Source organism: Macaca thibetana, chromosome 5 (genome assembly GCF_024542745.1).
Source record: "Macaca thibetana thibetana isolate TM-01 chromosome 5, ASM2454274v1, whole genome shotgun sequence".
Taxonomy (NCBI): Eukaryota; Metazoa; Chordata; class Mammalia; order Primates; family Cercopithecidae; genus Macaca; species Macaca thibetana.
Window position 1 is genome coordinate 179,950,616 of NC_065582.1, and position 21,826 is coordinate 179,972,441.

The 21,826-nt window shown below is 50.0% G+C and overlaps 2 protein-coding genes across 9 annotated transcripts in view; one reads left to right on the top strand and one right to left on the bottom strand.

Moving 5' to 3' along the window:
* Positions 1-21,826, bottom strand: part of PPP2R2C (protein phosphatase 2 regulatory subunit Bgamma) — an 873,451-nt gene that overhangs the window by 687,192 nt on the left and 164,433 nt on the right. The gene's annotated exons all lie outside the window — the stretch shown is intronic.
* TBC1D14 (TBC1 domain family member 14) overlaps positions 1-21,826 on the top strand; it is a 121,583-nt gene that overhangs the window by 93,779 nt on the left and 5,978 nt on the right. For 4 of the 8 annotated variants that reach the window (XM_050792116.1, XM_050792117.1, XM_050792118.1 and 1 more), the window contains 5 exons: positions 1,218-1,312; positions 4,451-4,522; positions 5,209-5,337; positions 8,679-8,788; positions 18,511-18,769. In XM_050792116.1, coding sequence (XP_050648073.1) covers positions 1,218-1,312; positions 4,451-4,522; positions 5,209-5,337; positions 8,679-8,788; positions 18,511-18,769 — 665 coding nt within the window. The other 4 variants (XR_007725947.1, XR_007725948.1, XR_007725950.1 and 1 more) reach the window with 4 other exon arrangements.

Consider the following 21,826-nt stretch of genomic DNA (forward strand, 5'->3'; position numbering starts at 1 on the left):
AATCACTTGAACCCGGGAGGTGAAGGTTGCAGTGAGCCAAGATCGCGCCACTGCATTCCAGCCTGGGTGATAAGAGTGAGACTCTGTCTCAAGAAAAAACAAAAATTAGCTGGGCTTGGTGGTGTGCACCTGTAATCCCAGCTACTTGGGAGGCTGAGGCAGGAGAATCGCTTGAACGCTGGAGGTAGAGGTTGCAGTGAGCCAAGATCTCACCACTGCACTCCAGCCTGGGTGACAGAGCAAGACTCCCTCTTAAAAAAAAAAAAAAAAAAAAAAAAAAAGAAAAGAATGAATTAGAACATCCCAGTTCCTGAGAGGTATTTGTGTCCTAACATGCTGGAGGGCTGGTCATAACCAGTGTCACTCCCTTTAAAGTTGTTCACGTGACTTCCAGTAGCCTGGTGTCTGGGATTAGTTGAATACTGTCTTCTAGAGGAGCTCAGAATTACAGAGACAAGAACACTGCATGTTTGCTAGATTATGCCTTTAGCATTTTCCATAACACACAAGAATGATTACTTCTGTTGGTTATACTATTGGTTACGAAGTACATGATTTTACTGATCATTTTTACAGTCTATGTGGTATTAGAATTCAAAAAAGTATAAAACAAATTATTTATGATTACTTGTTAGAAATATTATACACTGGCTGGGCACAGTGACTCGTGCCTATAATCCTAGCACTTTGGGAGGCTGAGGTGGGCAAATCACTTAAGGCCAGGAGTTCGAAACCAGCCTGGGCAACAAAGAAAGACCCTGTCTCTACAAAAAGATAAAAGAAAAAAGAAATATCACACGAGTATAATACCACAATCGTTTCTACATCTAGTGATTTCCACTGAAGATGTTAAAGATGTGTGACGTGTGTGTGTGTGTTTATGCTTGGAGTTTCTTTGTGTTTATTCTCCTACTTGTCCTTCCTTTCCACTGATTGTTATTGGTGAGAGGTATTATGTCAGATTTTGATATCAGATGCTAGAAAATACCTAATGAATATCTGATATCTAATCTAGAATTAGCTGGTGCTATGTTCTCTAAGAAACCCTGCAATCTGTTAAATACTCTGAAGCTGCACTGTGAGTCAAGATGTGATTACGTCAGTGTGCTTCTGAAGAACTTTTTTGCGTCTTTCGTTCTTGTAAAACTTCAGAGGCTCATAATTGTCCTACATTCGTGCCCTTGAGGAATGTAATGATTTTTGGCATCTTTTGACAGATGCTGGTTTTTCAGCAGCAGACAGAGAAGCCAGTCTGGAGCTTATTAAACTGGACATTTCTAGAACGTTTCCTAATCTCTGCATTTTCCAGCAAGTAAGTAGGTGGTGACTTGTTGCTTTCAAGTATGTTTTGTCTAAAATTCATAGATGCTGAACTGCATATATTTGTTGTCAAGTTTGAAAGGTACTTGGGTTTTTGTGGGTGTTAGGAGGTAGGGTGGATGTTACTGTTAAATACATTTAGACTTTTTAAAATAAGTAAGTGATCCTTTCCAACAAATACTTACTATGTCCATACTTGTGCTCCAAAAGACGATTCTGTCTTCCTCTTGAGATACATGTCTCGGGGCCCTCTGGTCTGAGAGGGTGGCCATGGGTGGCTCTGGCTCTGTCTCCTGGCGCTTTCCTGGACACTCCTCTGCTCTCAGGACTGTGTGTAGCAGTCTGCACTCAGCAAGGCCATGGCGGTGTGATGGGCTTCGGCTCAGATGAGCCCAGTGCAGTGAGCCCGTGTGAGGAAGGGAAATCCCTGGCAGCCAAGGTGGGTGGCCAAGCCAGGGTGACAGGTTTCTGAGCAGGTGGACCAGGAGAACGGTACAGCTGAGGGACAGAAGCCGGCTGTGGGAGATAGGACAGGCTCCTTGGGTGGCAGGAAGAGCAGAGTGGAACCTCCTTGTGGGCATCTGAGCGCAGGACAGGGCTGCCAGCGGTAGGTTGTGAGGTTATCTGAGCTGAACTCTATTTAGAGACCTTCTATTCTTTGAGCCAGCAGACATTGATCTGGGGGGTCTTTTGACCCCTTTCTTGTCTATAACGGGTTTTTGCGGCAGGGGGGCAGTTGTTCTTGCAGAATACCTCTGCACCTGCCCCTCATCTGTTCTCGCTGCCTTTACTCAGTCAGGTTCTCGTCTTTGTGGATTTCCATGTGGGTCTTCAGAAATTTTTTCAGAAGAGGAAAGAGAGGGAATCTGCAAAGCTACCAGCAGCCTTGGTCCTGGTGTCTGGTGCGTGAGCCCGATGAGCACCCCACTGGCTTGCAGTAGGCAGTTGACTAGCTAGGAGCCTGTTTCCTGGAACCCTGCTTCTCCCACAGGGCAGATTTCAGCTTCTCTGTCCTTTTCCCCCAGTTCATCTCCATAGGCCTCAGTGCACTCCATGCTTTGCAGCCCCTGCATCGCTCTCTTGGAGCTGCTCCTGTTTCTTGCCCTTGGAGGGGAAAGGCTTTCTTTCCCCCAGCCCAAAAGGCCCTTCCCCACCCTCCACCCACGGTTCACGTGCCCCTCACCCTGTTGTCCAGGAGAGGCGGCTTTCTAGAAAGGAGTTTCACCTTTGATTTCAAACAATTTGGGCTTTAATCACAGAATGCCTTTTCACTAGCTTTGGGCAGATCCATCTTTTTGAGCCTTGGTTTGTTCATCTGTAACATAGGATGATCATACCAGCCTAACAGGGCCGTTGACAGTACTTGGCAGATAACAGTGCTTCTTGTTATTAAATCTCTTTGAACGTAATTTGAAACTAAAAGAACTAAATCCAACCAGAGATCAAAGAGCCATATCCTACCAGGTGGCGGCAGAAGTGTGTGATGGAAGAGGTGGTGGGTAGAGGCCAAAGAAGTTTGTTTCCAGGTCCAATGTAGGGACCTCTCAGCCCTGGTAGAAGGTAGCTTAGTAACCTTTCTAATTAGCAGAGATCGAGTTTGCTAAAAAGAAAGCAAAGAACAGTTGAGGGGAAGAGTGGGGGAACTGAGATGTCCAAAAGCAGTTAAGGTCATTTATTATTTTTTCTTTTTTGAGATGGAGTTTCGCTCGTTGCCCAGGCTGGGGTGGAGTGGCACGATCTCGGCTCACTGCAAACTCCACCTCCTGGGTTCAGGCGATTCTCTTGCCTCAGCCTCCCGAGTAGCTGGGATTACAGGTTGCCCACCAGCATGCCTGGCCAATTTTTGTATTTTGGGGAGAGAAGGGGTTTCACCATGTTGGCCACGCTGGTCTCGAACTCCTGACCTCATGATCAGCCCACCTCAGCCTCCCAAAGTGCTGGAAATACTTAGGTGTGAGCCACGGCGCCCGGCTGCATCATTTTTTTCATTTAAGAAATGACATTTAGCACCAAAGTGAGATGGAAGGATCGAAATTACAATGGTAGAAAACCTTTGAAGTTAAAAACATTTAGATTTAAGAGAAGTTCATTGTGATGCTCTTATTTTCTTATTTAGCCTTGGCCTGGATAAAACTTTATTACGGTCACACTAGTCCTTAGACTGGCATTTGGTGCCACTGCAGACCCTCACCCCCACCCTAGCCCTGGATGTTGTCATTTTCACCCTCTCATTGCTATTTTTCCTTTTGTCCCTCTGTGATGTGGAACTGTCTCTTCTTTTACTTAGCTCTTTTCACATGCTAGAATATGGTGGTCTGGGCCATGGCATTCTTTTGTAAGCCACCTGTGGTCACCTGTGGAGTGACTTCTTATCTCTCACTGTGTGTGATTTTTATTCCTTGTGTTAAATGTAGGTGCCTGGTAGACGTAGACCGTAAGTGTTTGGGACAGAACCTGTCCTTTTGTAGTGTCTTCTTACATGCTAACTTCAGCATGAGGCATCTCTGCACTTTCTTATGTGCTCCATTGGGAAAAAAATTCCAGCACTTTAATTTTTGGAAGCAGTTACAAGAGCAAGTGGAAATGTTAGAGGGATGGAAGAGCTGGGAGAATGTTTAAACAAAATGGTAGCCACCAGGACTTAGAAGAGTGTATTTCCTCAAGTTGCCATTCAGAAAACCAACAGAAACAAGGAGAGTGATAAGCCTGGGAAGAGTGGCAGAAAGGATAGTCAGGATGTGGGGCACAGTGGGAGACGACCGGAGTGACACTGAGCAGTCACCTGCCTTGAAGAGCCCCTGTATACCTGGCTCTCCTGGTGGACTTTGAAAGGGAACACAGTTATACAGCAGGAGCCAACTAAAGGATATTTGTCTGGGGTGGTGCTCCTGCCTGGCCCTCCAGCTTCTTTTCAGTGCAGTTTCATAGCGTGAGCTGCAGGCTTCCCTAGCTGTGAATGGGTAATTTGTTAAATTCCATATGCATATAGAGCTGCTGGCATCATGCTTGGCGTATTTCATAATGCTGAAAATAGCAGGAGTGGCAGTGGCAGCAGTAGTAGTATCGGATGTTCTTGTGAGCACTAACAATCCTTATGCATGTGTTGTTTTTGCTGTGTTGATCCTTTTAGGGTGGTCCATATCATGACATGTTGCACAGTATTTTGGGCGCTTATACTTGTTACCGACCAGATGTGGGTTATGTAAGTGAAGTTTCTCAGTATTTTATAATATTATTATCTAAAAGGAAAGTCAGATATTGTCCAGCGCATGTTAGCTGCAAATGTCAACCCAGTGCCTTCGTTTTTGCCGAGGAGTAGGAAAAGTCTCTTGGTAAGTGAGTTGACTCAGTTTCCTCTTAAAGAAATTGAGCTGTCATGGCTGCTCTGGGGCATTAATCATATTTTAATCGAATGCAATTTTTATTTTTGGCATGTGACTTTTTTCCAACATTAAATCAAAGAAGACTTAACCATGTTAAAAGCAGCAACCATTAAAACACTGCTGATACTTCTGTGGCTTCGCGGATGTGTGTGCGCACGCATGGTTTGGTCTTGAGCTCACTGAGATAGATACACGTGTGTACAGCAGCGGGACACTGGACACAGGAAAGGGCAGTATTTCAGATGCTGTGGGCCTAAGAGGGCAGGTTTAGGGTTTTCTATTTGGGGGATAGGAGCAAGGGTGGGGACTGAAGGAGAGCAGGCCAGGTGGCTGGGGTGGCAGGGTGGTGGTTCTGAGTGAGGGCAGTTCAGCGCTGGGGGGCCGGGGAGTGGGGCGGCTCTGGGGACCCTTCTAGTATGAGGGTGGTAGGTTTGTCTTTGCTAAAATGAGCGTGCTGCGGTGCCCCTGTGGCCACTGTGATTTTAACGTGCCTTTCCTTTCTCAGGTCCAGGGCATGTCCTTCATAGCGGCAGTGTTGATCTTGAACTTAGATACTGCAGATGCCTTTATTGCTTTTTCTAACCTTTTGAATAAACCCTGTCAAATGGCGTTTTTCAGAGTGGACCATGGCCTTGTGAGTATCCTCTGTGTTCGGGCCCTGGGTACTGTGTGTGTTTAAATGTCAAGAGTTGCTTACTCGTCTGTGTTTTCAGTGGAGAAACAGAATATATTTTCCCTCCGTGGAGAGATGTTTAGAGTAAGCAGCACTGCAAGGTGGAGGGTGATTTTGAGCAGTGTATTGCATGGAAGCTTAAAAAGACCTGGTTAGGCCAGGCACGGTGGCTCACGCCTGTAATCCCAGCACTTTGGGAGGCCGAGACGGGCGGATCACGAGGTCAGGAGATCAAGACCATCCTGGCTAACACGGTGAAACCCCGTCTCTACTAAAAATACAAAAAACTAGCCGGGCGAGGTGGCGGGCGCCTGTAGTCCCAGCTACTTGGGAGGCTGAGGCAGGAGAATGGCATAAACCCGGGAGGCGGAGCTTGCTGTGAGCTGAGATCCTGCCACTGTACTCCAGCCTGGGCGACAGAGCGAGACTCCGTCTCAAAAAAAAAAAAAAAAAAAAAAAAAAAAGACCTGGTTAGTAGCCATATGTCTGGGTTTCTCAATACGTTCTCTCAGAAAAACAGTACCTGGATTTTGGAACATGTATTCTTTCAATGAAGGAAGAAGTGTGGCTCCTGCTTAAGCGCACACACTTGGTATCAAAGTCACAGCTTGCTGGCAGTGCCCACGTTTGGACCTGTGGGGTAGAAGACGTTGTAACCGAGCTGTGTTGCTGCTCATCGTCACCCTGCTTTGTGAAGCGTGCCCACACTCAGGAGAAAGGAGACACGTTGAAGACCATACTCCTTTAGTTTTTGAAAGGCAGCCATTTGTTTAGTGGACTGTTCTAGTCTTTATGACACTGCATAAGTGGGAGGTGGTGACAGTGGGGGGTGGGGCTTATGTGCCTCCCAGATAAGCCCTCTGCACCGTTCCGGTGAGGAGATGAAGCTCAGAGTGAAGGGACTCGTTCAAGGCATGCATCTGGTAAATGGAGGAGCTGAGATGTGAATCCGTTCTGGTTCCTAAGCCTTTGTTCTTTCTGTGGCATAGACGTCACCAATTTAACAAGCCCATCAGCTTTTTTTTTTTTTTTTTTTTTTTTTTTTTTTTTTTGGCAGCGTCTTGCTCTGTCGCCCAGGCTGGAGTGCAGTGGTGCAATCTCAGTTCACTGCAACCTCCGCTTTCTGGGTTCAAGCGATTCTCATGTCTCACCCTCCCTAGTAGCTGGGATTACAGGTGTCTGTCACCATGCCCAGCTAATTTTTTGTATTTTTAGTAGAGATGGGGTTTTGCCATGTTGGCCAGGCTGGTCTTGAACTCCTGACCTCAAGTGATCCATCCACCTTGGCCTCCCAAAGTGCTGGGATTACAGGCGTGAGCCACCACGCCCATCCATCATTGTCGTGATTTGCTGATAATTATTACCAGTTCTTCAAGACTAAAATGATCTAATAGTTTAGATCATCTAGAGAGTATTTCTTCCTTGATATCTTAAGGTTTACTGAGTATGTCTTGCTCAGATACTACATACATAAAGTATTTAGAAGCTGTTGGTAAATTTGGTAGCTGTTACTGGAACTATAAATTGGCAGAGTCCTTTTGAAAGACAACTTGGTATTAAGTATCAATAGCTGTAAATAGCATTGGTGTGCAGTTCTGCTCATAAGAATCACTTCTAAGAAAGTCATAAATGTGGACAAATCATTATGCACAAAGATAGTCATGACACACTTATTTACGATTGTAAATGTGAGAATCGCTGAAAATGGGGTTAGGAGAATGCAGAATGGTCAATTAAATTTGGTAAGTGATCAGTAGTGATGCTTGCAAAGAACTGCATTGTGAGAAAGTGTTCAAGATGTTAATTTCTTCACTGTATGTAAGATAAAACATAAACTATAGTGACTATTGTATTTGACAATAAAAGGAAATAGGCCACAGAATTACTAGTGTTTATGGATTGTTGAATGATAGATTAATAGTGTTTATGTGTTTCCTAAGTTTTCTACAGTGAGTGTTTACAGATATGACTTTCATAATCAGGTAAAAACTTACCTTTCCACGAAAAGTAATGGTCAGAAACGGAAAATAAATCTTGAGGAAGCGTTTTTACTCTTGAAATAACTCATTGACACAGTATATACTGGCCTTATGTTGCTTGTGATACTAATTCCTGGAAATAATTCCTGCATGTAAATTTAATTTTATCTTTTTATAAATAAATGATTCCCATCTAAATTTCTGCTGATTTTGAAGATAAGACCCCAGCTTTCTCTTTGGAAACATGATAGAAATTGTGCTTAGGAATCGTGGCTTGTATTTTTAAGGAGAAACCATGGAGTCGTAATGTTGAGTGGGGTCTCCATGACAGCAGCAGGTTTTCTCCCTGGCAGCCCTGCTGAGCTTAGGGCTGTGAAACTCTGCCGGGGGATGTCCTGTGCGCTGGAGGATGCTGAGCAGCTTCCCAGCCTCCACATCCCCGTGCCAGCAGCACCTGCCCCCAGTTTTGACGACCAGAAGTATCTCCAGACATTGACCAATGTTCCCTTAGAGGCAAAACCACTCCCTTTTGGGATCCACTGTCTACAGTACAGCCCCTCCTTCAGATGCGCAGACACCAGAGTTGTGATCTGCCCCAGGCGCCCAGCTGGCGAGCACTGGAGCAGAACTGGGCCACCATCGGATGGATGCTGCCCCTAGTCCAGTTGGAGTTCTTTCTGCTGTCAGCACTGCTTCCCAGCTTTGTATGTTTCGTTTCCTTAAAAAACTGTCAACTGTTGAAAAGCAAGTTCCATAAACTACGGGCTATAACGCCCTCCTTTCCTCCTTTCCCTGTAGTGTTTCTCCCTCGTTGCATTCAAAGGTGTGCATCTGTCCGCTGGAGCGGTGCTACCCTTGACTCAGACATGAGTCGTGTAGCCCCCTGGAAGTGCTAGAGGTTGGACGAGGCGTGCGTGCTTTTCCAGATACTTTTCCACAGTTCATACATTCCTGGTTTTTAGGATAGAGTGAGTCTGTACAGGCTCCACCTTTGCAGCAGGGCAGGCACAAATTCATTCCCAGTTTTACCATGAACGAAGCCTGTGCCCTTATTTGGCAAGTTCCGTAACTGCTTTGGGTTTCAGTTCCCTATTCTATGAATTGAAGAAGATGAGGTGTAGCCATTGATGTCATTGTGAAGATTAGAAATAGTGCTTGTTTATAATTTGTATAGTATCTACAGTTAAGTTGCCATTCAAAATGTATTAGTAGTTACGTAAGAAGGTAATTGTTAGAATCTAAAGATATACGTATATTGACTTTTTTTGTAAACTGGAAACTTGTGCAGATAGTTTCTGAGTAAATTTCATATTATCTCCCTAGATGTTGACTTATTTTGCTGCATTTGAGGTATTCTTTGAAGAAAATTTGCCGAAACTGTTTGCCCATTTCAAGAAGAACAACCTAACTCCAGATATCTACCTAATTGATTGGTAAGACTGGCTTTTCCCTGTGTTTTCACAGCATTTCTCAGCCCTTGCCTGTTCTTCACTCCCTTCTCTGCCAACTTCTTCACGGCCCGGCTGAGTCCTCACGTCCTGCTCTCCAGCCTTCCCTGATGTCCCTGCCCCTGTGTTTTATTTCCCTCAGTGCCTCCGCCTGGCCCTCCTGAATTCCCTCAAGGGGAGAGATGGTATCTTGGGCCTGTTTGTGTCCATTCCTTAAAGGACCAAGCACCAGGTCTGTGCAGGCTCTCGCCGGGTACAGAGGTGGCCTGAGGAGCAAGGCCAGCGCTTGCCTGTCAGGAGCTCCTGGCTTGTGGGAGACACGTGTGTCCGTGGGCACTGTCCACGTGAGATGAGTGCTGTCTTGGAAGGCAGGAGGTCCTGGACCCAGTGCAGGGGTCGGAGTACACAGAGCGAAGGTGACCAGCGCATGTGCCATTCCAGAGTCACCGGGCACTAGCCAGGTCCAGTGGGGTAGAGGCTGAAAGTAAAGGGCAGAGGACCGCAGGCGTGAGGTTGGGAGGCCAGGTCACGGTGGCTCTTAGACCTGAGCTTTGGAGCTTGGGCAGGATTGCGGGGCCGGGGGAGTGGCAGAGGCTGCTGCTTATGATGAGGGTGGGGCAGATCCAGCTGTGAGTTTTAAGTTACCTGGGAGGCAGGAGAGCCTGGGAACAGAGAGACAAATTAAGGGGGAAAAAGCCGAAGTAGGTGGAGAGAAGGCCCCGTGGAAATACTGTGGGTATGTCGAGAATCTGGTCAGTTCCTGACTGCAGGTTGGGAGAGGGATTTGCTGATGCTTTCAGCTGAGACCAAAGACAAAGGGAGAAGATTTGGCCAGGGCAGTTAGTGGATTTGTCTTCAGACGGGTGATTTTGAGGTGCCTGTGGGACATGTAAGTAGAGGCGTCCTGAGACAGACAGATACGAGGATCCTGAGAGGTCTACGCAGCAGCAGTAGGCCAGGCCGGTCTTCATGCCGTGGTGAAAGGGGCTGCTGAGGATGGGGTGTGGCTGTCAGCCCAGAGAGCACCGTGTTTGAGGGCCAGGTGAGAGGGCTGGGAGACCTGTGCGTGGAAGGGAGCAGCCTCTCGGGTCACACAGTGGGAAGAGGGTGCCTCCGGGATCCAGCAGCCCCAGCCCAAACCCAGCTTCTCCCATTATTGCCTTGTGGCCGTGGGGAAGGCTGTGAAGCCCTTCTGAGCTCCCGGTTCCTTATCTGCAGACTGCAGTGATTCACCCCACACGGTGCTGCCGGGTGACCGTGCGGTGCCACCCGATTCAGAAGGGGCTCCGCAGAAGCAAAGAAGGTACTGTTTGACCAGAAAGGCACGTTCCGCTAAATCGTATGGTAAATGTACAGCCACTGTGGACAGAGAGCCGGCTGGTCTGGTTTTGTCATTGCCCACTTTCTTCAGCAGAAGGGAAGGTAAAATTCAAGTATCATTTGAAAGGAAGCTGACCCCTTAGCTGAAGCAGACTTGTCTGTGCCTGTAAGAGTACGCCTTTGGGATTCTTGGTGTGTTGCTTCCATCCTAAACTCTGGACATTCTCACTCTGCTGACGTTTGCCGTGAAGGCTGAGGGGTTTGGAGGTTGAATCTTGTAGCTGACGCCACAAGGCGCTGGTGACTGAGGACAGGGAACGTGGGGCCGTGAGCAGCCCTGGCAGGGATGCTGGATAGAAGTGTTTAGGGCCCGCTTCAAAGGCACCTATATTCAGCAAATGGTGATTTTCTTCACACCTGTGAACACGAAGCTCCTGCACAGGCCGCCCCACTATGTTCGTTTGACTGTGAGCCCTGCCCCTCAGATTCCTGGCCAGAGCCTGCGGTACTGGAGGACGGGAGAGCATCCAGGCAGGACCTGAGCCTTCAGCTTCTCCCTTATCTGTTTTAGGGTTTCTGATTAGCTTCTTAGGATTCTAGGCCGAAAGTCAGTAGTGTCTTTCAAACTTTTCCCACTTTTACTCGCAAAAGGAAATGTGTTTTAAATTGTGACCCAATGTGTGCAGAAACTTAACATGTATATGTGCTGGGAACAGTGGTTTCGTGACCCAGTACCTAACCCTGCCTGTGTGAAGCCTTCCGAAATACTGTACTCTGTTCTATTTATTCCAAAAAATGCTAGGGATAATCTGCTTTCGTTGCCTCCACAATCCACTGGCTGTTGGCTGGGTCATGCCTGGCAGTGTGAAAAGTACAGGCCTGGAGAATATTGCTGTCTGCTTCTGTCCCAGCCTGAAGATGGTTGTAATCCATGTAGGGGCAAAGACAAAGGGCACCCGCATTTATTGACTGGAGTGCTTCTCACACATGCTGCCTGAACCCTTGGAACAACCTCTCCAAGCGCAGTGTAACACTTGTGTTTTATAGATGAAAAAAACTGAGGCTCAGGGCCGGGTGCACTGGCTCATGCCTGTAATCCTAGCACTTTGGGAGGCTGAGGCGGGCAGATCACTTGAGGTCAGGAGTTCAAGACCAGCCTGACCAACAGGGCAAAACCCCGTCTCTACTAAAATACAATAATTGGCCGGGCATGGTGGCGCGTGCCTATAATCCCAGCTACTCAGGAGGCGGAGGCACAAGAAGCATTTCAACCCAGGAGGCAGAAGTTGCAGTGAACCGAGATCACACCACTGCACTCCAGCGTGGGCGACAGAGTGAGCCTCTCTCTCCAAAACAAAAAAACAAATAAAACAGGCTCAGAGAGGCAGAGTGCCTTGGCCAAGGTCCTGATGCCAGCCAAATGCAGAGCTGGAGTTCAGACTTAGGTCTACCCGGCTCTAGAGCTGTGCACTTTCCCTTAGAGTCCTTTCTAAGGGGATTTGTGTAAGGCAGTGTCACCCATAAGATGGGTCCCATAGTTCAGGTTCCAGAGACAAGACCATCATGTTGAGTGTAGAACATGGGTTGGACTGTCTAATGAGCAGTGAGGCAGAGTAAATGAAAAGGAAGCGGTAAGGGTTCTTCGCTGCTGAGGCTTTTGTGCTGTGAGCTGGTTGGTGCCCAGGGCGTTGTGAATGCTGTCCACTGTGCTTTGATGAAGCCTCCACAGGCCTTATTCTAAAAGTGCTGACTGTGTTCTAGGATAAGCACCAGCTAGAATACAGTCTGTATTTGCAGTTCCAGTACAGGGCTAGGCGTATAGAAAGGCCTTAGTAAATATTTAAGTTGAGCTAAGCACAGGAAAGCCATGTATTCATGATTTATTCCCTGAGTCAGCATTTATTGGTGGTCCGCAGTGACTCAGGCTCCTTGTTGGGTGCTGACAGTTAGGTGAAAGGTCAGATCAGAAATAGGGTGGGCAGTGGGGAGGAAGCAAAGGGGAAGAACAGACTTTACATAGGACCTGTCCTAGAAGCTGCCATTTCAGAAGCACTGGTCACTGTGGTCTTCAGTGTTCAGGAGCAGGTGTACCTGTTTCTGGGCACAGAAGAAGTCACTGAGACCCACTTCTCAGTGTCACAGCCATGGTGTGAGGTCCAGGTCGGTCTGCCTTCAGGCCTTTGCTTTTTCTGCTGCATCAGGCCGCCTTTCCCAGAGCCACGTCCACACCCATCCCAGCCGGGCCTGCCTCCACATTGTGGGGCTGCGCTGTGCCTGGCGGGGTATAAAGCATGCTAAGTTCCAGGGCTCAGCCGCTAACTGCCTGAGCAAGAGAGCCTTCCTCCTGCTCGTAGTAGGGACCGAGGGGCCGGTGGGTGTGGCCAGCTCAGCCTCCTGGGTGGGCTGAGTGGGTACATTAAAATGGCTACACCTGGGCTCAGAAAAATCTCCTGTCCTGCCCCACTGTCTGCAAACCAAGCCTGCTTCCCACCGCCCCAGCTCCACCCACACTCTGAGGGTGCCCACCGTTGGCTGCTGTCCATGTGGTAAAGCTTCAAGAGTGATCTCTGTGTTCCCAGTGCCTGGCGCCATGCCCGGCTCGGTGTCCTAGGTCAAAGAATGTGTCTGTGCCTGAGGGTCGCCTTCCTGGGCTTAAAGTCAGGTGCCTGTCCCTCCTCCGGTGTACCCTGTACGCTGCCTAACCAGTAGCTCGTGAGGAGTCAGGGCTGAGGATTTGCTTTCCTTGCCAAGACCACCTTCCTGGCCCTTCTTTAGTTGTGGCTTGCCACTCCCCACGGTCAGGCACGCAGTCAGAGCAGGGCCCTCAGCTAGCTCGTCTTTCTACGGAGTTTTCAGTGTTTCGACTGTCAAGGATCTACGTTTTGTAGGAGGACTGACTTTAGGTCATTTCACTTCTGAAAATACTTCCTATTGCCGTCCAGCGGCAGAATTAGCTAGAGGGGTGAGTTGGCTTTATAATAAACAATCTCGAGCTAGCAGAAGAACCAGGGACTGCATTCCACGTTCCGGTTAGCACCTCTGAAATGATGTTTAATGATCCTTGGAGATCCTGTCATTGCCTCGAGTTTCTACCTGAAAGGAAAGGTTCAAAAGGGAGTGACTGTTGGGAGGTTTCCGTTTCCACTGCCTCTTGCACTTGGGTCATCTCTGGCTCTTCACTTCTGGGGTACAGGTTGCCCCAAGAGTGCCTTAAGAGCCGGGAGCATCTTGCTGAGCACGTCTGGTGTAGGCTGGGTCTTTATGGGCCTCTGGAGGAGGGAGGAGCGTCACCTGCCTATGCTGGGGACCTGCAGGGAGGGGCATAGCCTGTGTGTTGTGGGCACACCCTGGCCTGGCTGAAGTGGGAGCCCGCATTCTCAACGCGGTGCTCACGATATTTACTTCACGTTTGCTGACCTCTGCCAAGTGCTGGGACAGAAAGACTGGAACACCTCTGGGCTCAGTGTGGGGAGGACTCCGGGACACAGAGGTGGATAGTGAACCCCGCTGGGCTCAGCGTGGGGAGGACTCTGGGACACAGAGGTGGATAGTGAACCCCGCTGGGCTCAGCGTGGGGAGGACTCTGGGACACAGAGGTGGATAGTGAACCCTGCTGGGCTCAGGGTGGGGAGGACTCCGGGACACAGAGGTGGGTAGTGAACCCCGCTGGGCTCAGCGTGGGGAGGACTCTGGGACACAGAGGTGGGTATGTGAACCCCGCTGGGCTCAGGGTGGGGAGGACTCCGGGACACAGAGGTGGGTATGTGAACCCCGCTGGGCTCAGCTTGGGGAGGACTCCGGGACACAGAGGTGGGTATGTGAACCCCGCTGGGCTCAGGGTGGGGAGGACTCAGGGACACAGAGGTGGGTATGTGAACCCCGCTGGGCTCAGCGTGGGGAGGACTCCGGGACACAGAGGTGGGTATGTGAACCCCGCTGGGCTCAGCGTGGGGAGGACTCCGGGACACAGAGGTGGGTATGTGAACCCCGCTGGGCTCAGGGTGGGGAGGACTGTGGGACACAGAGGTGGGTAGTGAACCCCGCTGGGCTCAGGGTGGGGAGGACTGTGGGACACAGAGGTGGGTAGTGAACCCCGCTGGGCTCAGGGTGGGGAGGACTGTGGGACACAGAGGTGGGTAGTGAACCCCGCTGGGCTCAGGGTGGGGAGGACTCCGGGGCACAGAGGTGGGTAGTGAACCCTGCTGGGCTCAGGGTGGGGAGGACTCTGGGGCACAGAGGTGGGTATGTGAACCCCGCTGGGCTCAGGGTGGGGAGGACTCTGGAAAAGACGATTGTACCTCCTCTTGGGGTTGTAACAGGATTCAGTTGATAGTCCCTGTAAAAACATATGAAGCGAGCACTTGCTGTTGTGTGCAGCCCGGGGCCCTCATTAGTAGACACGGCAGAGGATAGTGCTGTTCCGTGGATGCTGTCTTCCTCCTTCACAACAGTCCTGAACTGCCCTCTTCCTTTCCCCATGGCGCTTCCTTGCCTCTAGCAAGCTCAGACAAGCGGGCGGAACAGACCCGGCTAGGTAAGAAGTTTCTGGAAGTTGTGAAGACACATCAGCAAAAACTGCCCCTTTCCTCCCGCACGTATCATGAGGGAAATAGATACGCAGCTTTTGTCTGGGGTCTTTTCTAAGCTGAGAGACGCTTCAGACGCTTCATTTGTTTAGTAACATAGAAATATATCATCTTGGGCTGGGTGTGGTGGCTGATGCCTGTAGTCCTAGCACTTTGGGAGGCTGAGGTGACAGGATCATTTCAGCCCAGGAGTTGAAGACTAGTCTGGGCAACATAGCGAGACCCTATCTCTACAAATAAATTAAAAATTAGCCAGTGTGGTGGTGTGTGCCTGTAGTCCCGGCTACTCAGGAGACTGAGGTGGGAGGATCACCTGAGCTAGGTTGCAGTGAGCCGTGATTGTGCAACTGCACTCTGGCCTGGGCGACACAGTGAGACCCTGTCTTTAACAAAAAAAGGAGAAGAATTATGTTATTTTGCATTAGTTGAAGTTGGACTTGAAATTACTTTTTTTTTTTTAAACTTTTAAAAACATACTTTTATTTTTTACTTTAATAAAATACCATTTTTGATCTACAACGCGATACTATGCAGCGGTCGGAGGGAAAACATAAACATTTTTTGGGAGAGAAAAACCCTTGAATTCTCTCTTCCCACCGTGGGAGGAGCACTGAACTGTCTCTGGGAAGGCCAAGGGGCCCTCCTTGAACCAGGAGGGCTTGAACCAGGAGGGCTTGAACCAGGAGGGCTGTGTGGACAGTAGACCCCTTGTTCCAAGTGGTTCTGATCCCATGGCAGGGCCTCTGTAGGGCCAGAACAGAGCCTGGTGTCCCCCTTCAGTGGCCTGTTCATGGCTGGCTTTCGAATCTAAATTTAAATACAGCCCGTATTTGGAAGCTCCTGGTTTAAAATACAGCCCACATTTGGAAGCTCCTGGTAGTGATGTGGGAGCACCTCTGAGCAGTGGGAGGAGAGAATGGGAGAAGAGGAGCCTCAGTTCAAGACTGTGGGGCGGGGTCTCTGCCCTTGAGGCACTTGCAGCCTGGAGCAGGGGACAGAAGTGGCTGAGGACAGTCCGGAGCTCTTGGAGTGGAGCCCAGGGGCTGGAGAGGCCATGGGGCAGCCCTGACTGGGGCAGAGGGTCTGGGAGCTGCCTGCTGAGACGCCGGCCAGAGCCTGCAAGGCGCAGAAGATGCAGGAGGGTGTGCGAGGCAGAGGAGAGTGTCCAGGAGTGTCAGGAGTGTCCCTTCACCGGCTGAGTGTAAAGGAAGATGAAGAATGCCAGGGCCTCATGAAGGGGGTTGCGTGCAGTGCAGCGGGAATGTTTCAAGGAAACTTGGTCCAGCCTGAGGGTCAGGAAACGACCTTCCAAGAAATAGTGACACACAGCATGTGGGAAGAGCCTGCAGGGGACAGAGGCTGCAGTGAGGAGCCAAGCATGGTCGCAGCAGGGCGTCAGCAATGAGCGTGGCCAGGAGGTGGAAGCTCATGGGATTGGAAATGGATTTGTCTCATGGAAATGCAGAGCAGGGGGCATCGTGGGCGTCGTGAATGGCATTCTGGGTCATTCCGGTGGTGACTTAATTTTATAAAGTTCATTACCTGTCTAGAGTAATTTATGGAGACTCACACATAAATCTCAGCTTAAGAATATTATGTTAAATAAAAAAAGAACAATTTGGGCTTGGGCGGCGGGGGAAGAATATTACGTTGTAGAAATTTCTTTTGTTCTTTTTGTTCTCCTCTTTGCTATAAAAACTGACTATATATATATATATATAAATAAAATATGTATGTGTATAAACTATATGAAAACCATCATTTTGGCCGGGCGTGGTGGCTCACGTCTGTAATCCCAGCACTTTGGGAGGCAAAGGTGAGTGTATCACGAGATCAGGAGTTCAAGACCAGCCTGGCCAAGATGGTGAAACCCCATGTCTACTAAAAATACAAAAATTAGCCAGGTGTGATGGTGGGTGCCTGTAATCTCAGCTACTTGGGAGGCTGAGGCAGAGAATTGCTTGAACCTTGGGAGGTGGAGGTTGCAGTGAGCTGAAATCACGCCACCACTGCACTCCAGCCTGGGCGACAGAGCGAGACCCTGTCTCAAGGAAAAAAACCAAAACACAAAACATTGTCGTCTTTCCCCATCCGTTTTTTTCTCAGGACTCTGCTTTTTTGCAGATGTAGGGGGAGTCTGGTTTCCGTGTGTGAGCGGGCACACGGAGATAGCCATGCAGGCCGGGTGGGCTCCCCTGCACTTTCCCATAGTGTTAGCAAGCCTGCTCTCCAGGTACAATTGAGAATATCCTCTAGACTAAGGAAACAAAAGGTCTCTTTGCTCTTTCTTGAACTGCACCTTCTAGCCCAGGTGGTGAAATGGTTTTCTGGTTTTGAAAATAACAAGAAGCTCGGGCTGAAGGCTTGTGATTTTAGAATGAAGCCTCCTACCAAGTCCGTGACAGTGTTGCTTCCTTACGGTATGTGCTGAGGCTCAGACATCAGAACGTGGGCATTGGAGTCAGGTTCAGAGTCTGGCTCTGGACTTACTGGTGGTGAGACCTGGGTCTGTTTAGCTGTTGTCCTGAGGCGTGGTTCCCTCAGGTGTGGTGAGGTGAGAGAGCCCCTCTCCCGGGCATTTCCTGGCGCGCATGGGATGTCCTTCTAAAGGGGCGTGCATAGCACACAGCACCCGGTGCGCCCCCAGCTTCTGTTGTTCCTCTGGGTACGAGTTTTCCCTGGCGTCCGGCTCTCCGTTCCCTCCTCTCAGTTGAATGAAGTCTAGATTTTTAGGCCTTCCTAGACTCTTACTGTTAGAAGGTTCTGACGAGGGACAGCCCAGAACATTCCTGTTCTCATCTAAGAGCTGCAGGCTCTGTGCAATGCACGTCCACAACTGCAGGTCCTTGGGACCTGGAGGACAGGCTGCATCTAGCGGAGCACCCCCTCGGGCAGAGTCTACTGTGGACAGAAACCCATGCCCCTGAGACTTGGGAGCAGGTTGACCAGTGTGCGGGGTTTTCTGTGGAATCTGCTATGGGAAAGTCAGCATCATGCCGTGGAAGCTTCAGTGGCCTGACCTCCTGACCGAGTCAGCCCCTCAGGCCGAGTCCAGTGCCTGTAGTTCAGGGGCTGCGTGTTGCCCAGCACTGTCTCTGTGCCAGCACAGGAACTACTGAACCCTGGAAGAGGGGTCCTCCAGGAGGAGTGGAGATGGCCCCCACCCAGCTGGGGATCCCCACCTGTACCGAGCACTGTCAGCGTTGGGCAGGTTTTGAGAGCCAGGAACGTCTGGGAAGTCCTGCCGCTGACAGGACATTGGAATTCAGCAGCGATTGCCAGACAGGGCACTAGATGTGGAGTTGGGGTGTGCCGTGGTGAGCACCAGGCTGGGGACCAGGAGCCTGTGGGCGCCCAGAGGAGGAAGGAGCCTCGTACCTGCTCCCAGGGCGAGGGGAACCTGTGCAGTGGTGCCTGAGTTGAGCCCCATAGCCAGGAGGAGCATCTGTCGGACGTTTGCTCTGTGGGTGGCACGGGGTACAGCGGTCCCTAAGACAGGATGCCTGCCCCACAGCGTGAGCACACAGTAGGGGCTCAGCACATATTCCTCGCGGGCAGGAGTCATTGCTGCCAGTCATTGGGAAGCTGTGTGCTGCATGATTCTGTGTGGAAGCTGATGGTGCTGTGTCGTGTGCGATGTCAGAATTGCCCTTCAGTGTGAGTGCAGGCCTGGCCCCGGCCCCAGCCCCAGCTGTTGCCTGAAAGTGACTAGGGGAGTGTTTTTCATGGAATCCGACTGGAATTCAGTGTTCTTTCTTTGTTAAGATTCAAAATCTGAAAAATTCCAAATTTTCCCCCTAGGATCTTTACCTTATATAGTAAATCTCTGCCCCTCGACCTGGCCTGTCGTATCTGGGACGTGTTCTGTCGCGATGGGGAAGAGTTCCTGTTCCGCACGGCCCTGGGCATCCTGAAGCTGTTCGAGGACATCCTGACCAAGATGGACTTCATCCACATGGCCCAGTTCCTGACCCGGCTGCCCGAGGACCTGCCTGCCGAGGAACTGTTTGCCTCCATCGCCACAATCCAGATGCAAAGCCGAAACAAGAAGTGGGCTCAGGTCAGTGGGCTTTGTGTTCTTGGCTTCCCACAGCGTAGCTGGCAAGTGGCGCGCTCAGGGAGGACCCTACATAAAGTGCTGTCTGAGGATGTAGCCCCTTTGAAGGAGGTCCCGGGCTGGAAGTGAGGGGGGCCGGGTGGAGACGTGGCTGTGCCACAGGGCATCTTGGCAGGTCACCTCCTCTTCAGTTTTCTGTCAACTGGATGGGGTGTGGATAATGAAAGCCTTCCCACCTCTTCTGCAGTGGTGTTGGGAGGGTCAGCACTTTTACCATTATGGCGCTCTTTACATGTTAGAAAGTATTTTATAAGCCACGTCCCCCACTTTTTAAAAAAATAATGCCAGAGACAGAAAGCAAATTGGACCCACTTACTGAGCCCCGTGGCCATGCCCTGTGGCAGGCTTTTGTGTGTGCCCTCGAGAGGGAAGTGGGGTTATGCCCCTCTTACAACAAAGGGAGGCCCAGAGCGGAGGGCACGGGTCCCTCCTGGGCCTTCCCATGCACTGCTGCGCCCTCTCTGGACTGTGTGCCCTGAGCAGCGGTGCAGACAGTCCATATCCCTCGGCTGCCCTCCAGGCATCCCTCCTATGTCCTGTCCCCAGTGGGATTGCCCTGCATTTTCTGTTCCGAGTCTTCGTCATACTAAAAAGGAAAAAAAACCAGTCTGGGTTCTTGATCCTGCATATGCTCAGCATTGGTTTGAAGTCCTTGTTGATTGACGTCTATGAAGACTTACTTTTCTGTATGTGTTACACCATGCCTGGGGGATTTCTTTGTTTTGAGACAGGGTCTCGCTGTGTCATCCAGGCTGGAGTGCAGCCTCTGCCTCCCAGGCTCAAGTGACCATCCCACCTCAGCCCCCCAAAATGTCTGTTCTTGATTTAACTTTTTTTCTTAATTAATGGAAGATTTAAAATATTTACAAAAATAGAACAACATAAAATAACGCACCCCACACGCCTGCCCTCCAGCGTCAGTGACTGTGGAGGCGCAGCCGCTGTTGGAGCTGCTTCCCACCTCTCCCCTTCCCACCCTGTTAAAGTGAGTCCCACGCACCGTGTCACCTGTTGGTGTTAGCGATCGCTGAACCATATGGGCTCTTTTAACATAACTGCAATAGCGTTACCACTCAGCTCCTAACTCCTTCCTGTCATCCGATATCCAGTTGTCAAATTCAGATGTCATAAATGGCTTTATAGTTTGCTGGAATCAAGATCTAAATAAGTCCATGCCTTGTGATTGGTTGAAAGCTCTGTTAAGCCTCTGTAATATCTATGCCACGTCGCTTCTCACTTTGTAGCCCTCTCTTGCTTGCCTTTATTTGTCAAAGAAAACAGGTCATTTAGGCCAGGCACAGTGGCTCACACCTGTAATCCCAGCATTTTGGGAGGCCAAGGTTGGGGGATCACTAGAGCCTAAGAGTTTGAGACCATCCTGGGCAACATAGTGAGACCCCGTCTCTACAAAAACTACAAAAATTAGCTGGGCATGGTGGCATATATCTGTACTTCCAGCTACTAGGAGGCTGAGATGGGAGGACCATTTGAGCCCGGGAGGTCAAGGCTGCAGTGGGCTGTGATCACACCACTGCACTCCAGCCTAGGCAACAGAGCAAGACCCTGTCTTTAAAAAAAAAAAAAAAAAAAAAAAAAAAAAAAGGTCGGCCAGGTGCAGTGGCTCACGCCTGTAATCCCAGCACTTTGGGAGGCTGAGGCAGGTGGATCACAAGGTCAGGAGTTGAAGATGAGCCTGGCCAAGATGGTGAAACCCCGTCTCTACTAAAAGTACAAAAATTAGCTGGGTGTGGTGGCAGGCGCCTATAATCTCAGCTACTCCGGAGGCTGACGCAGGAGAATTGCTTGAACCTGGGCAGCAGAGGTTGCAATGAGCCGAGATCACACCACTGCACTCCAGCCTGGGCAATAGAGTGAGACTCCATCTCAAAAAAAAAAAAAAAAACAAAACAGGTCATTTGTCCTGTAACATTTTCCACTGGTGGAAATGTTTCCACATGGCGTATACGTACATCCCTCCCCACACACATCACACACCTATACCCACACAGTCACCCCACACATACACAGATCACCTCCATGCACACATCGCACACGGTCACCACCCATACCTCACCCACAGTCACCCCCCACACACATCACATACCCCCACATATACAATCACCTCCCCAACACACAGACGGATCACTCCTACGCATACACATCCTCTTTTAACATAACTGCAATACCGTTACCTAACTCAGCTACTAACTCCTTCCTGTCATCAGATATCCAGTTGTCAAATTCAGATGTCATAAATGGCTTTATAGTTTGTCACAGTCACTCCCCACACCACACACCCATTCACCCCGCACACATCGCAGACTCACACATACATAATCACCACACACCACACACACATTCACCCCACGCAATCAGTCACACCCGCAGTCACTTCACACACATCAATCACCCCACACACATCACACACCCACACACAATCACCCCACACACATTACACACCTGCACACAATCACCCCACACACCCGCACACAATCACCCCACACATCACACACCCAATCACCCCACACACATCACACCCACACAATCACCCCACACACATCACACCCCCGCACACAATCACCCCACACACATACCCCCGCAATCACCCCACACACACATCACACCTCTGCACACAATCACCCCACACACATCACACCCCCGCACGCAATCGCCCCACACATCACACACCCAGTCACCCCCCACACATCACACCCCTGCACACAATCACCCCTGACACATCACACCCCTGCACACAATCACCCCACACACACAATTACCCCACACATCACACACCCACACACAATCATCCCACACACATCACACCTCCACAATCACCCCCCACACACATCACACACCCAATCACCCCCCACACACATCACACCCACGCACACAATCGCCCCACACATCACACACCCAGTCACCCCCACACATCACACCCCTGCACACAATCACCCCACACACATCACACACCCACACACACAATCCCACACACATCACACC